Below are 15,141 nucleotides of genomic sequence, written 5' to 3' on the forward strand. Positions count from 1 at the left end.
CACAGAGTGCTCTTCCGGAAGCAGGGGGGCCAGGCCAGCTGAAAGGAGCCCTGGGCAGTATTTTTCCACTGGTGATCGTCGTCGTCAGCCAAAGGCTGGGAAGCTCCGGGGAGCTAGGCGCTTCAAGGTCGGCCACCTGGACAAAGTGAAGATAAGGCCTAAAGAGTCGTGTGGGAACGCAGAGGCCAGGCCGGTCTCCAAGGCAACGGAGGAGGCTACTTCTACGGAAGCTGCCAAGGTCCTGAGCAAGGGGGAGTTGGTTGCCAAGACAACCAGACAGAACTGCTGCAAAAGCCCAAAGAGAGGGGGCAGCGGGACTTTTGTTGCCAGTATGGCTTTGTTTGAGGACAGCTCTGAGAGACACACTAATTTTCGTTTTTTAATCGACTCAGGAGCTAACTGCAACCTGATCCCAGAGACCCCTGCAGTCGAGATGTGGAATTGCAAGGCAATTCCGGCTGGGAAAACTGTTCAGTTTGCAAGTGGGGAAAAGAAAAATGTGACTAATATTGCAAATGTATTGTTTTCTGTTTTGCAGGAGCAGATGGAAGTTTGCATTGTGCCGGGAGTGCAACACTGTATTTTATCTGTGCCTTATTTGTTGAAAAAGGGGTTTAAGGTTTGCTTTGAACACGATGTTTGTACAATCTCCAAAGGAGGGAAGCAACTGGTCAGAGTTGCAAAGGGGCAGAATGATCTCTTCATTCTTAAAACGTCTCTGGAGGGTGAGGGGAAGGTTGAGAAAGCACAAGCCCTGCGTGCTACAGTTCCCACTCATGTTTCATGTTCTTGTGTGTGGCATAAGAAGACAGCGCATGCTTGTCTTGAAGAACTACAGGTGCTACCCGAGGTTTCCAAAGGTTGTAGAATTGCGGAATGTGCAAGAGTCCTAGATTGTCAGGCTTGCAGACAGGCAAAGGTAAGAGGGTGCAGTTACCCCAGGGTGGAGAGGGTAACCACAAAACCTTTTGATCTTGTACACATAGATCTGTTGGGTCCCATGAAGGAACCAAGTTTGGGAGGGGCCAGGTTTCTGCTGACACTGCAGGATGATTTTTCGCAGAACACCTGGACACATGGTTTCAAATCCAAGGAAGATGCAGCACAGCTGGTTAGACGTTGGATTGAGGAGGTGGAACTAAGGTTCTCCACCAGAGTCAGGGAAATTGCTAGTGACAGAGGTTCACAGTTTACTGGGTCTGCTTTGCAGAAGTTCTTTCACAAGAAAGGGATAAGTCACACAGTGACTTCTCCTCAACAGAGGGGGGTGGCAGAGCTCAGAAGTGAGGCTCTGGTTAAGGCTGCACAGGTGATGCTGTCAGACTCTGGGTTATCTCCAAAGTTTTGGATGGAGGCAGTTAAATATGTGAGCTTCACCTGGAATAGGTCCTACAATTCAGTGGTAGGAGACACACCGTTTTTCATGCTTCACGGGAGGAAACCGCAGGTTCACTTCCTCCGTGAGTTCGGATCAACGGCCTCGCTGCCGGTGCCTGAAGCTTTGCGAGGGCCAGGTGAACCCAAGTTCCAGAAAATGATCTTCTGTGGGTATGAGCCAACGGCTCGTGCATGGAGGTTTGCGTACCCGTCAGGTGATCAGAGTAAGCTGCTGATCAGTAAACACGCTGAGTTCTGTAAGCAGGAGGAAAGGTCAAAGACCCCTGCCAGACGCGATATTCTTTCAGAATGTCTTTCCGATTCAGAGCAGGAAGGTTCTGATGAGGAGGAAGGAGAGCCAGGGGCTGAGTCTGCTGATGACGATCAGCTCGCTGACCAAAGTCAGGAGCAGGATGGGGCATCTCCGCAAGTTGTAAAAAGGGAGCCCAAGAGTGAGCCTAGTTCTCCTGTGAGGGTAATTCCAAGGGTTCGAAGACGTGTTAAGTCAGAGGGGGAATCCCAGGATGCAAAGGACACACCTGCTGACCACAGTGAGTCAGAGGCAGTGCCTGAGTTTGTGCCCAGGAGGTCCAGTCGCACAACGAAGGGAATTCCACCTGAGAGGTATCAGGCCACAGGTGCGTGGGTAAGTTTCGCACAGTGCGAATCTGAGAGTTGTGAGGATGTTCCACAGATGCCTGACAAGGACGCCAGGAGGGGGCGCAAGGCATTGGGGAAGGGATTGATCTCACAGAGGTCTGCTAAGGTACATCCACAGGTCTTGTCAGAATGCTCTGCAAGAGGGGGTGTTGGGGTTCAGAACTTACTGGGTTAAATTTTTGTTCTGAGAGTGCCTCCCATTCTGACGTTTGAAAGGAGGGAGGAGTTCTACTTGTTGTTCTCTCTGTGTCTCTGAGAGAGACGAGCTGGACGCCATGAATGCTAGCAGTCCAGGAGGAGCTGAGAAATGCTGAGCTGTAAATATTTGCTGCAATAAAGAACTGTTGAGTTTGGACATACACAGTGCTTGGTGTTTGTCTGGATCTGAAGCAGACTGCAACGGTTTTGATCCGCTGTGTTTTTACTCTGCAAGGCGAAACCGGAGAAGAAAAAGGTCTGCGCAGCTTGGCTGGGAGCGTGCCGGACCACTGGGGCTAATTGGGGTCATAAAGCAATTAGCTGGCCAGTGCAATTAAGATCTTATCAGATCTTCACAAGATCATGGGTAGGCAAACTAAGGCCTGGGGGCCAGATCTGGCCCGATCGCCATCTAAATCCGGCCTGCGGGCGGTCCGAGAATCCATGTGTTTTTACATGAGTAGAATGTGTCCTTTTATTTAAAATGCATCTCTGGGTTATTTGTGGGGCATAGGAATTCGTTCATATCTATTTTTTCCAAAATATAGTCTGCCCCCCCACAAGGTCTGAGGGACAGTGGACCCCCCTCAGCTGAAAAAGTTTGCTGACCCCTGGACTAGATTATCCACAGGGTCCCTTCTAATTCTAGGATTCTCTGCTGCCACTGCCATGTGGTAGGAATGGCTATGTACATGTACCTCTTTTCAGTCAGATTCATGCCAAGACTTGTGCCACCTGTGCCCTATACGACGATTGCCCAGGGCTCCTCAGTAAGCGAAGTAGCCTCCCAGACACAGATGATGTCTGTGGGAGAAAGGCAGGCCATGACATTAATGTGGATGCGCTCTCTTCCAAAATTATATGTTGCTTGTTTTCTTTCAGGAGTATTGATGTGGGAGATATTCAGCGAAGGCAAAATGCCTTACGAGAACAGGACCAATGCTGAAGTGGTGGAAGAAATCAGTGCTGGTTTACGTTTGTATAAGCCCAGACTGGCCTCCAATACCATTTATACGCTCATGAGACATTGCTGGAGTGAGGTCAGTACTAGAACAGGTGCAGATTACTTCATATATGGGAAGAGGCATCAGAATGCCACCTCGTAAAGGGGGATCTGAAACAGCACTGGTCTTTACTTAAGGAGAGCAGAAGTAGTCCTGCTAACACATTTAAACATTCTAAGAAAAATAATATGCAGGTTTAGAATTTTAATTGGTCAAAAATTATGGAAAATCTGTCATGATAGGGTGGGGTTATCCCACTGCAGGTGTTAACTAGATTACCAATGCCAGGACGTTTGCATTTTCATCAGCAATATATTTCTCGTAAACTTTAACATACTTGTCAGATTAAAATTAAGAACGATGATGATGATGTAGGGCCACAATCAGAAGAAACATTTTTCATGTATTTCCCAGCTCATGGGGCTGTCTGCCATATTCTGCACCTAGCCTTTTGCTTCCTGGTGAGAGGAAGCTTTGCCTGGTACCAGAAGAAAATGGGCTCACTGCACAGAAACGGGACTGGGCTGGCTTGTCACATATGAGCTGCTGTCTATTGTTTTCACCATCATGTAATGCTTACAAAAAAAACACTGCAGCTGCTATACTTTTTATATATGCTGGAAGCCGCCCAGAGTGGCTGGGGCAACCCAGTCAGATGGACGGGGTACAAATAAATTATTATTATTATTATTCCTTCTTAGAAGGTTTTCAGTAAGAATGCTGGCATATATTTTTTTTAGCTTATTGTTGATTTTAATTATTTCTTTGAATGTTTTAAATTAGTTGTTTTTAACTGTATTTTCCATGGTAATTTTATTCTTTTTGTAAACCACTTTTGAGTTTTTGTTACAATTGGACAGTATAGAAATCCTGCAAAAATTCATTAATTAATTGCTTTTCTGGTTGTTGTTAGCCTTTACAATATGGTGTTAAGTGTTGTCTTCTATGTTGTCCCTTCAGAAGCAAGAGGACAGACCCCCCTTCTCTACCCTGCTCTACCAGCTCAACGAAATATCTGAATCTGATCTTTAACTAAAGATGAAAAGAAGCTGCTTCTTAATTAAAAAAGAAAAAAGATATGAAAAGCATGACCACGTTTAGCACGCCTTGTTCAGATGTATTCATTCACCTTGAAGTAGCTGACCTGGGACAGAAATAGCGACAGGAATCCTGGCTATTTAAAAATCCTACACAAACTGAGAAAACGGATAATGCAAGATGCTTTCAGGGTTGTGTCAAATTATCTGTTCAGTGAGGATTCAGTGAGGATCCAGGAGTCTATCTTCTGTTTCACATGGTGATAACCGATATTGACGATGATGAACTGTCATTGCTTTATGGAGCTGACACTTTTTTTTATTGAAAAATGACTCATTTCAAGGGGAACTGAAGTATGACTCTCGTCTTCCAAGCCTGCTTGAAGCTGAATGGGAATATTAAGCTATTCATAAATAAATGTTTTGACAGCAAATTCAAAACACAATCTTCTTACAAAATAAATTGCATGGATTAATATAGGACACAGCAGGGACAGGTGGAACTCGTTACTGCATCTTGTACATTGGGAAAGTTAAGAATGGACTGATTCTGCTACTTGTTTATTTTCACTCTTTACACAATGTGTTGAAAGAAAGGGTGGGGGATATATATCTTCAGCAGGGTTAGCTAATATACAAATATTGTATAATATATTTTTTCACTATCAACTGTTTTTAATGTTGTTACAAGAAACATGGGTAAAAAAAATGTGAGGCCCTCAGGTGGCAAGTGTTGAATGCTATTAATGACAACAAATTGTTACTTTATTTTACTTGAGAGAAATATAAATATATGATATATAATGTACATTATATTGAACTTCCACTTTAGTTGCCAAAATTTCTTGAACTGGCCCTTTACCTGCTTACCCATTTCCAATGGTCAATTACAATGTACAGTATTATAAAATACCCTGCTGGACTGCTCTCCATTCGAGGATGACTTTGAAATGATTGTATTGTATTAGAATAGTATAGCTATTTAAGAGTTTTTGTACATTGTTATTGTTGTGATATTGTTGTGATAAGGGACGCAGGTGGCGCTGTGGGTTAAAGCCTCAGCGCCTAGGACTTGCCAATCGAAAGGTCGGCGGTTCGAATCCCTGCGGCGGGGTGCGCTCCCGCTGCTCGGTCCCAGCGCCTGCCAACCTAGCAGTTCGAAAGCACCTCCGGGTGCAAGTAGATAAATAGGGACCGCTTACCGGCGGGAAGGTAAACGGCGTTTCCGTGTGCGGCTCTGGCTCGCCAGAGCAGCGATGTCACGCTGGCCACGTGACCCGGAAGTGTCTCCGGACAGCGCTGGCCCCCGGCCTCTTGAGTGAGATGGGCGCACAACCCCAGAGTCTGTCAAGACTGGCCCATACGGGCAGGGGTACCTTTACCTTTACCTTATTGTTGTGATTATGTTTTTGTATTGTGTTTTCATTGTATAAATTTTGTTAGCCTCTTTGACCATTTTTAGATTGTAAAACTAGAGATTCTTTTAGAAAAATGCTGGAAAATAAATAACGGAAATATGGAATATGTAGATGAGATGAGAAAACTATTACAAACAGTTGGAGAGTAATATGTCCTGTTGTCTTCCATGTAAATACTATCATTACAAAAAGTTTCAGTGCACAGGTTCACATTTAACAAATCTTATATATAAAGGAGAGTTCTATTGGATATTGGTGGTTGGCCCCAAAACAGGAACTTTAAAACAAATGTCCTGATCCAGCAAGAATGCCTCTGTATACACCAGGCATAGGCAAACTCTGGCCCTCCAGATGTTTGGGACTACAATTCCCATCATCCCTGACCACTGGTCCTGTTAGCTAGGGATGATGGGAATTATAGTCCCAAACATCTGGAGGGCCAGAGTTTGCCTATGCTTGGTAAATGCAGCCTACATATGTTCCTTGCGTTAATGTCCGTAGTCCAGACACATCTCATCCAGGCTCTACTTAACTGACTGAATGTATTTCTGGTGCAAGGCTGTACATCTGCATCCAGGACACAATTGTTGCATAAGACCATTGCAGCTAAATCAAGGACCAAGCTGTATCCTATGGAAGGGAGACTTTGCTGCAGAGTTATCTTTGACAGTGCTAAAAACTGAGATACGAAAGCTAGAAGCTAAATGGCACCTTAAACCTAGCTTATGGGCGCAACAATGACATTGCCCTCAAAGAGGTGGAGCTGTATCTTGCTCTGGCATTTCAGAGTTGTGCCCTCAGTGTACAACTCAGGACTTGCTTGTCCTCGGTGTAAAGGATTTGTAATAATCTGATACTGGACATAGTTTTGCATAAAAGTCTTGCTGGTCCACATTTTTTGAAATTGTTTTGGATTAGTAAACATATAAGCACCTTGTGTCAAACATTTTGTTAATCATTCCCAAACAAAATAATAATAAAACATCAGAAAAATCCAAGATTAGCCGTATTCAGAGTAGACTCAATGAATTAATAGCTGTGACTAAATTATATACATTAATCTCAATACATTAAAAGTACATTAAACAAGGCCACTAAAACCTAAACAAAACGTTGGGTTTAAAACAAAACAAAAAAGCCCAATTGAACTTGGTTGTGATTTACAGGCAGATCCGATCAGGGTTGAAAACAGTTTTTTCCTAATTTGTTCCCAAATTGCTTCCTTTGCTTTTTATATATTGAATTTTATTGTATTACAATTTGAATTCCTTAAAATTATACTCTTCTTAAGCCCTGCAAAATTCCTCTTGAGGTTTAATTTCTCCCTTTTGCCCTTTCATGCCTCAATTTCCCCTCTCCTACCCCCCCTTCTTTCTTGACCTTAGCTTCTGTACCTGGTCTTGTGAAGATTTTTAGAGTGTTTTTATTTGGCTGCCTTTTCATTTTCACTTGATTTCCTTTTCACTTGTTTTTTATTGGGCTGCCTTTTCATTTCCACACACTTATGGGTGTGTGATTTATCCCCCCCCCCTTCTTTTTTTAGGTAAAGAAAGGGTGGAAATAAGAAGCATACACTTGACAACCTAGGGCTGGCTGAATGCTGCACAGGTTAGGCTTAAACTCAGGGGTCAGCAACCTTTTTCAGCAGGGGGCCAGTCCACTGTCCCTCAGACCTTGTGGGGGGCCGGACTATATTTTGAAAAATAATAATGAATGAATTCCTATGCCCCACAAATAACCCAGAGATGCATTTAAAATAAAAGCACACATTCTAATCATGTAAAAACACCAGGCAGGCCCCACAAATAACCCAGAGATGCATTTTAAATAAAAGGGCACATTCTACTCTTGTAAAAACACGCTGATTCCCGGACCGTCCGCGGGCCAGATCCGGCTCCCGGACCTTAGCTTGCCTTATCCCACTCTTTTTGGAGCCTCCTGCTCCTCTATTCAGCCCTTAAGATGAGAGAGAAACGCCGAGGCCAACAGGCAGGCGCTCACTCTTTCTCACAGCGAGCAAGCGGACGCGCAGTTGCTGCTCATGCCGCCGATTTCTGTCGTTCTTCTCCCCTCCTTCCCTGAGTCCGCCTACAGAATTTGCTCCAGCAGCAGAGCCCCATTCCTCCAGCAGTTTCAAGGAGGGCGGGCTATGCGGGGGGGGGGCGGGGCGGTGGTTTCACAACCCGCGAAACTCCAGTCCCCTGTCGTTAACAGGTGCAGTTACTGCCTGACAGGGGGACACGGTCTATGCACGCGGCGGAGGCGGCGGGAGGCGAGGCGTGCAGGGCGGAGGTTGCGCGCGCGCGGGGGGGGGCAGGTTTCTTTCTCGCGCCAGGGGGTGGGGGGCGATGAGCACAAGAGCTCAGGAAGCGCGCAAGCTGTAGCCATTTCCTGCTCTTTGTGCGTGTGTGTGAAAAGGAGGGGGGGGGAGAGAGGGAGCCTGTCTGACTAGGACTGTGTGTGTGCGTGTGTGTGTGTGTGACACGAATAGATCCGAGGAGGAGGAGGCGGCCGAGGCTGTGGCGGCGAAGGTGGAGACTGCCGAGTGGTGGCAGCAGCGGCGCCTCAGCATCTCTGCCTCCTCCGTTGCCCGCCGCTCGCTGCTGCATCCCGCGCAGAGCCCAGCCGCAGAGGCCGGCAGCATCCTCGCTTCCAAGGCCAGGTAAAAAAAGAACCACACACACACACACACACCGGAGGATCCCTCCACCCCGCAGCCGGGGATCCTGGGGGCGCGACGACGATGGCATCCCGGCGCGCGCGGCTGGGGGAGCCGCTGTCGAGCACGAGGCGGAGCGGCCACGACTAAGGCGGCGGCGGCGGCGGCGGGGTGGGAAGATGCCTCTTGGCGCGCGCCTTTCTCGGCTTCGGCGAAGGGTCTGCGGCCCGGAGGACGTGGGGGTGGCGGTTGCATTTTTTTATATATATATATATAGACGCAGGTGCGGGGTCGTTTTCCTCCCGGCGACAGAAACCTTCGTCAACATCCGTCGCCCGCCCCTGCCCGCAATTCATTCATCTCCTGCTCGCTTCGGCCGCTGACCGTGGCGGAAGGAGGTGATGGTGGTTTGATGTGGGGGCGAAATCTGAGCAGTGTTTGCGGAGGAGGGGTCTCCCCCCCCTGCCAAGCCTGGGAGCCCGTTACCTCCCAAGGGCCGAATATGACAGCTTTGCTTGAAGGGCGTTGAACCATGAGACTGCAAAGCTCTGCCATGATTCAAACGGGTTTGCAACAGGCTTCTGGCAAGACCCCGGGCTCTCCTCCCCCGCCCGTATATTTTTATTTTTGCATGGGGGGGGGGGCGGCTGTCGCTTGCTAGGATGCATTTCAAAGCATGGATGCAGGCCTGGCGGGGTGTGTGTGTGTGTGTGTGTGTGTGTGTGTGTGTCGCAGGTGGCCAGGTGCCGAAAGAAATTAGGCCCAGCTTGGGTTCCAAAGGAAGGATTTTCCAAGAGATCTCCCAGAATGCCTAGAGCTACCTGGGATATTTCAAGGCCTCCTTGTTTATCATAGAGCACCAAGCAAGTTCCGTGTGATTGGTTTGTTTCCTATGGTGGAGGGGTAGGGGTGGAAAAAATTGTGGTGGTTCCCAGGATTCTCTGCAAAAAATGAAATGCTTATTCTGTCTTTCTTAATGAGCACATAGGGTTTAATTAAGCAGTGGCTTCCAGGATCAAATCGTAGCTTGTCATTCCCTTGCACAGTTGGTCAGTAATTTAGTCATTAGGTGGTTGTGGGGTTGTTGCTTTTGTTGTTTATTTCTCTCTTTTTGGTTGGGAAATTGAAGGTGTGGTGCATAGGCAGAGATAGATCAGGGTGTGGGAGGCGAATGGAAAATGCTCAAAGGGAAATGATGTGGATTCACAGCAAGCATGCACATTGTCAAAACTGGAAAAATAAAATAAAAAAGATTAAGTGGTAGAGATGAAGGTGCAAATAAACATAGTTGAAAAAACAATGCTGCAGATCATACTGAAAGAAGCAGTTGGAGCCAATGGGATATGTGGTCTTTAACTTTGTAGAATTAGAGGTACTGTAATTCACTCAAAATATATTTTGGTTTGGGCAATAATAAATCAAGCTTGATTTTTTAAAATTCTTTTCCTGTCCTGTGTCATGTACACTCATATCTGCATTCCATCCTTGAGAATACATTTAAACAATGTTATACAGAAACATTTGTCTGAGTCAAACTTTTGAACCCACAAGGTGTGAGTGGGTTGGAAATGAATTAGCTAGTTTATAGGGCCAAGAAGGTGCCAGATGACAGGAGATGAATTGGTTTTGCAGAGAATTGCTGCACAAGTCCACAAGTCACAGCTGAGATCTGTGAGGGGGGAAAACATGAGAAGGGCAAATAGAAGTGGGTGAGTTCTGATGGAGCTTCTCTGGATTCTCCCCCCCCCCCCCAATATGTGCCTAGTGGGAGTTAAATGTAAATAAATAAATAAACGAACAAACGAGAATTTGAAGTTGCAGCTGAAAAGGATATTGTTGGTGATTCAGAGGGGGCCTCTGAGCCATCTGTTGCTGTCATTGTGGTGGCTGGGGCTGTGGGGTTTCACATCAAAATAATCTTAAGTAATGAGGTTGAACTGACCTGCAGGAAATGGAAAGGAAGGCAAGCTGTGATCAGGTGTTATTTGTTGTATTAGACGGTGAACTGCACCTCAGGATGTGTAGAGGATTTTTGGTTGCTGAAATGTAAGTAATCAGCTGGCTCCAACTATTTTAAAATCAAGCTTTTCTCAACACAGCAGTTCTCAGAGTGAGAGATGCACCTCTTCACAGAAGTCATCTAGGAAACATCCCCTACCAACCTACCTACCAACGAACTAACCACACTCTTCTAAAGGAGTGTTTTAGAAGTCTCCCTGTGATGCCATTGTGTGCATTTCTGCATATATTCTAGATCATCTGTTTTTCTTACAGTTAAGTTTTATTTTCCTGCAATCCTTCTCATTCCCCAACCTCATTTTAGCTTTTTATTTTATTTTATTTATTATGTGTACCTCACTTTTTCACTCCCCAAAGGCAGCTTATAGTCATTTAAAATAAAATCAAGAGTTAAATGCTATTTCCAAAAGTTGGAAGGTCTTTTGCAGTGGCTTCTGGTGCTGTGTTGGAAACTGCAACCAGAATGGAAAATTAGATATACCACAGTACCCATGGAGAAGAACCTGGGTATGTACCTGGAGCTGTTCTGACATAGTAAGTAACTCTGGCTAGATGGAAATGGAAACTTCTGTATTGCTTGTGGCCACCCGAAAAGAGAGGGAGCTGGAGGAGTGTGCAAGCTCAAGGCTTGTGCCCTTAATGCTAAATCATAGTTTAGTGTCCCATCCAAATGCAGTCATTGGGTCTTCCATTTCAACTTGTATTAGATATGTATATTCTAATATTTTAACTATGAGAAGAAGGGGGGATGTTCCTTTAGGGGTGTAACAAGAAATTGGCTATTTTCCTCCTTTTTTACCACCTTATATTCCTGGGAAGGAAAGAAAGGAGTCAGCACAGGGAAAACATCAATGCATTTGTGGTACAGGGCAGAGGATCATGAGGTGGATGGTTCTGGGTGATTTCAACATAAAAGCCAAGGTGACTTTGTCTGGTGTAGTTCAGGAATTCATGGCCTCCATGACAATCATGGACCTGTCTTAGATTATAGTGCATGTTGCAGAACTCACAATGGATTTTGCCTTCTGTCTGGAACAAGTGATAATGTCATTACTTGATCAGGTTTGACCTGTAAGCTTCCCAGGGGTCTGGGATGGTTTTGATGCTCCATCCTTGCTGGCTGATTGAACCAGAGGGACCTGGTCTGTCAGCGTTGGCCATCTGCAGAGTCCTATATACTCCTATATACTTGTAGGAGCTTAGAGTAATTAAGTGATAGGCTCCACGGCTAGAGCACAGGGTGTCAGACAACTTGTAGCCAAAATGACCTAATACAGGTAAGAACTCACTTGATGTCTTGGCCTTTGGTGGTGATAATAGTGAACAAATCATATGTGTCCATCACCATTGTGATATAGCATTGTCCACCTCAGTGTCGTCCAACAGAGCTGTTTTGTGTGGTGAGGGGTGTCCTGTGTGTGGGCTTCATGAAACAGACCTTGGAACCCATAGAAGCCCACTAGGAAGAACTAGCAGTGCATGAGCTACTGTAATGTGTTTCACATAGGGCTGCCTTTGAATCTGTTTCAGAAACTTCAGCTGATGTAGAGCATAGCCATCTGGTTATCGGCAGGTGGTCAGCACATGCTACCTTGATTGGGTTGCCAGTGCATTTTTGGACCCACGTTAAAGTACTGGTTATTACCTTTAAAGCCCGGGATGGTTTGGAGCCAATCAAGTTATTTAAAGGGTCACTTGAAGCCATATGGTCTTGCCCACAGCTTAAGAACTCAGAGGGCTGACTTCAGTGCCTGCCTGTAAAGTCAGTTAGACTGATGAGCAAATGTATATAACCTGAAATTATGGAATGCAGTTCTGTAGTGATTAGGCAGACCCCCATCTCACACGTTTTTTTAAAAAAAGTTTTTGATAGAGGGGGACATGAATGAGTTAACTGGGTTAAGGCTGAGTTAAAATTTATGCTGGTGATTTTAACATTATTATTTATTGTTGCTGACTTTTAAAAGGTTTTTTTGGAATGTGTTTGCATTTTAAAATACTGTATGAGAAGGTACTATGTGGACACTCTCAGAAAGTGTGGTACAGTATATGTCCCTTAAATAAATAACTAATGTTACGCTTTGTAGACAACAGTGAAAGAGGGCATTTTCAAATAATTTGGTGGATGTTTCATTAGCTTAGCTTATTGTTACAGAGCAGAATTTTATTTCGTAAGAATTAATGTGTGCTTATAGGAAGTGCTTTAATTGCATAGCTTCCATCAAAGCGACAGGTATTTCTACAACACCACTAGGACGCCCTAATAGTTCTTCTTGATATAAAGTGTTTGGAAAAGCAGTATCCCAGTGGAATACAGTAATTCTAAAGTGATAGCATAGGGACATATGGTGGGAATGGATGTCATACATTAATTCATAGAATTGAGCAAATGAGATGAGAACTGGTATTAAAAATGAAAAATTTTGAACTATTGAAAACTAATGAAAACTATTAAAACTATTGAAAACTTTAGGCTGATGGTAGTTCAGTAAATGTGTGCCTCAATTACATTTTAGCTTCTTTGCAGTATTCCTGCTGGTTCCCATCAGACCAATGGTCTTCCACACGTGGGTCAGAAGAACCCATGAGTTGGCCATAGTCTGACCTATGGTCACAGCAGGAACTCTACCACCATAGCAATATATTATGTAAAATCAAAAATTGGATCTCTAAGCTCCTTGGGCTAATGATATATAACAGATGGGACAGCAGACCCAACTCATTTTTCAATATTAATTATTTCTGTGAAATATGTGTCAGTTTGGAATATGTGGTATTTACTTTATTCAGAATGCACACATTTTGATAATTTAATTAGAATGTTTTGCTTACATCCAATTAACTGTTACTTAGAGGACAGGATTCAACAAATGAGTCCCATCACCAGAAGACCTCCACATGGACTTCTGCATGTGCAACAGGGCTTCTCCCCCTCCCTCCCCTGCAGACCCCCTGCAATTGGCTTATGGGGGGAGGGAGTTTGCAAGAACCCCCTGGAGCAGCTCATGGAGAAGAGAGGGGATCAGTCCGTCTAGCAAGCCGAATTGCTTGTCCTGATAGAACAATCACATTAGTGCTACACTGAATTCCTCCCAGAGTAGATCTGTTTAAATTAATGGATATAACTTAGTCATAGCTATTAATTCATCCAGTCTACTCTGAATATGGCTAATCTTGGATTAGAGATGGAAAGGCCTGAAAAAGGAATGGGGGGGGGGGGAGGAATGTCCCACCCAGGCCTTACTTTTGTGGTTTTTTCTCAAACAAAATAATATTTTTTTAACATTCTCAAACAAAATAATATTTTTTTAACAAAATATTTGAGACAAGGTGCTCATATATTTACTAATCCAAAATGATTTCAAAAAATGTGTAACAGCAAGACTTTTTTTTGAATAATATTTATTAGCTTTTCAACAAGAAAAAAGTTACAAAAATAGTAAAAAGAAAATACAAAAAATACAAACACCAAAAAAGAAAAAAGAATAAAAACAGTTAAAAATAGATCCCTCTTTCTGTTGTCTTACCACTCATTTACTTATTTTCATGACTTCCTCACACCTCCCTTTTTTGTATTCCAGTTAATAGTTGGTTCAGCAAATCCATACCCTCTTTGTTTACTCTTAGTTCTTTGTCATCACATATTATAACTTCAAATTTTCATCTAATATCAATCCAATTTTACATATTCCTATTTTGCCTTTTTGCTAAAACCACTTCATTTCATTCCAACATCATTAACATTCAATAATTTTACAGTGTTTCTGTAAATAATCTTTAAATTTCTTCCAGTCTTCTTCCACCAACTCTTCTCCCTGGTCTCGGATTCTGCCAGTCATTTCCGCCAATTCCATATAGTCCATTACTTTCATCTGCCATTCTTCCAGGGTGGGTAGATCTTGTGTCTTCCAATACTTTGCAATGAGTATTCTTGCTGCTGCCGTAGCATACATAAAAAAAGTTCTATCCTTCTTTGACACCAATTGGCCGACCATGCCCAGGAGAAAGGCCTCTGGTTTCTTCAGGAAGGTATATTTAAATACTTTTTTCATTTCATTATAAATCATCTCCCAAAAAGCCTTAATCCTTGGGCACGTCCACCAAAGTTGAAAGAATGTACCTTCAGTCTGCTTACATTTCCAGCATTTCTTATCGGGCAAGTGGTAGATTTTTGCAAGCTTGACTGGTGTCATGTACCACCTGTATATCATTTTCATAATATTCTCTCTTAGGGCATTGCATGCCGTAAATTTCATACCTGTGGTCCACAACTGTTCCCAGTCAGCAAACATAATGTTATGTCCAACGTCTTGCGCCCATTTAATCATAGCAGATTTTACTGTTTCTTCCTGAGTACTCCATTTCAACAGCAAGTTATACATTCTTGATAATATCTTAGTTTTGGGTTCTAAAAGTTCTGTTTCCAATTTTGATTTTTCCACCTGGAAGCCAATTTTTTTATCCAGATTGTAAGCCTCCCTTATTTGAAAATAGTGAAGCCAGTCTCACACTTTATCTTTAAGCTTCTCAATTTCAGTTTATCACCCTCCTGTTCCAGAATCTCCCAATATTTTGGCCAATTGGCCTCCATATTGAGTTTTTTCAGAGCCTTCGCTTCCATAGGTGATAGCCACCTTGGGGTTTTATTTTCAAGTAAGTCTTTATATCTTATCCAGACATTAAACAATGCTCTTCTGACAATATGGTTTTTAAATGCCCTATGTGCTTTAACCTTGTCATACCACACATATGCTTGCCACCCAAAAACA

At 43.9% G+C, this 15,141-nt stretch overlaps 2 protein-coding genes across 7 annotated transcripts in view; both read left to right on the plus strand.

The window, feature by feature from the left end:
* Positions 1 to 6,638, plus strand: part of ITK (IL2 inducible T cell kinase) — a 44,789-nt gene extending 38,151 nt beyond the window's left edge. For all 3 annotated transcript variants that reach the window (XM_079968247.1, XM_079968245.1, XM_079968246.1), the window contains 2 exons: positions 3,118 to 3,275; positions 4,200 to 6,638. In XM_079968247.1, coding sequence (XP_079824373.1) covers positions 3,118 to 3,275; positions 4,200 to 4,271 — 230 coding nt within the window. In that variant the 3' untranslated portion in view covers positions 4,272 to 6,638. The remainder of the gene's footprint in view (positions 1 to 3,117; positions 3,276 to 4,199) is intronic.
* Positions 6,639 to 8,081: 1,443 nt separating this feature from the next.
* CYFIP2 (cytoplasmic FMR1 interacting protein 2) overlaps positions 8,082 to 15,141 on the plus strand; it is a 62,449-nt gene continuing 55,389 nt past the window's right edge. For 2 of the 4 annotated variants that reach the window (XM_079968193.1, XM_079968192.1), the window contains exon 1: positions 8,082 to 8,356. The gene's annotated coding sequence lies outside the window, so the exon portion shown is untranslated. Of the gene's footprint in view, positions 8,357 to 8,638; positions 8,752 to 15,141 lie in introns of those variants that run through there. The other 2 variants (XM_079968190.1, XM_079968191.1) reach the window with 2 other exon arrangements.

Source organism: Podarcis cretensis, assembly GCF_951804945.1.
Source record: "Podarcis cretensis genome assembly, chromosome: 2".
Lineage (NCBI taxonomy): Eukaryota > Metazoa > Chordata > Lepidosauria > Squamata > Lacertidae > Podarcis > Podarcis cretensis.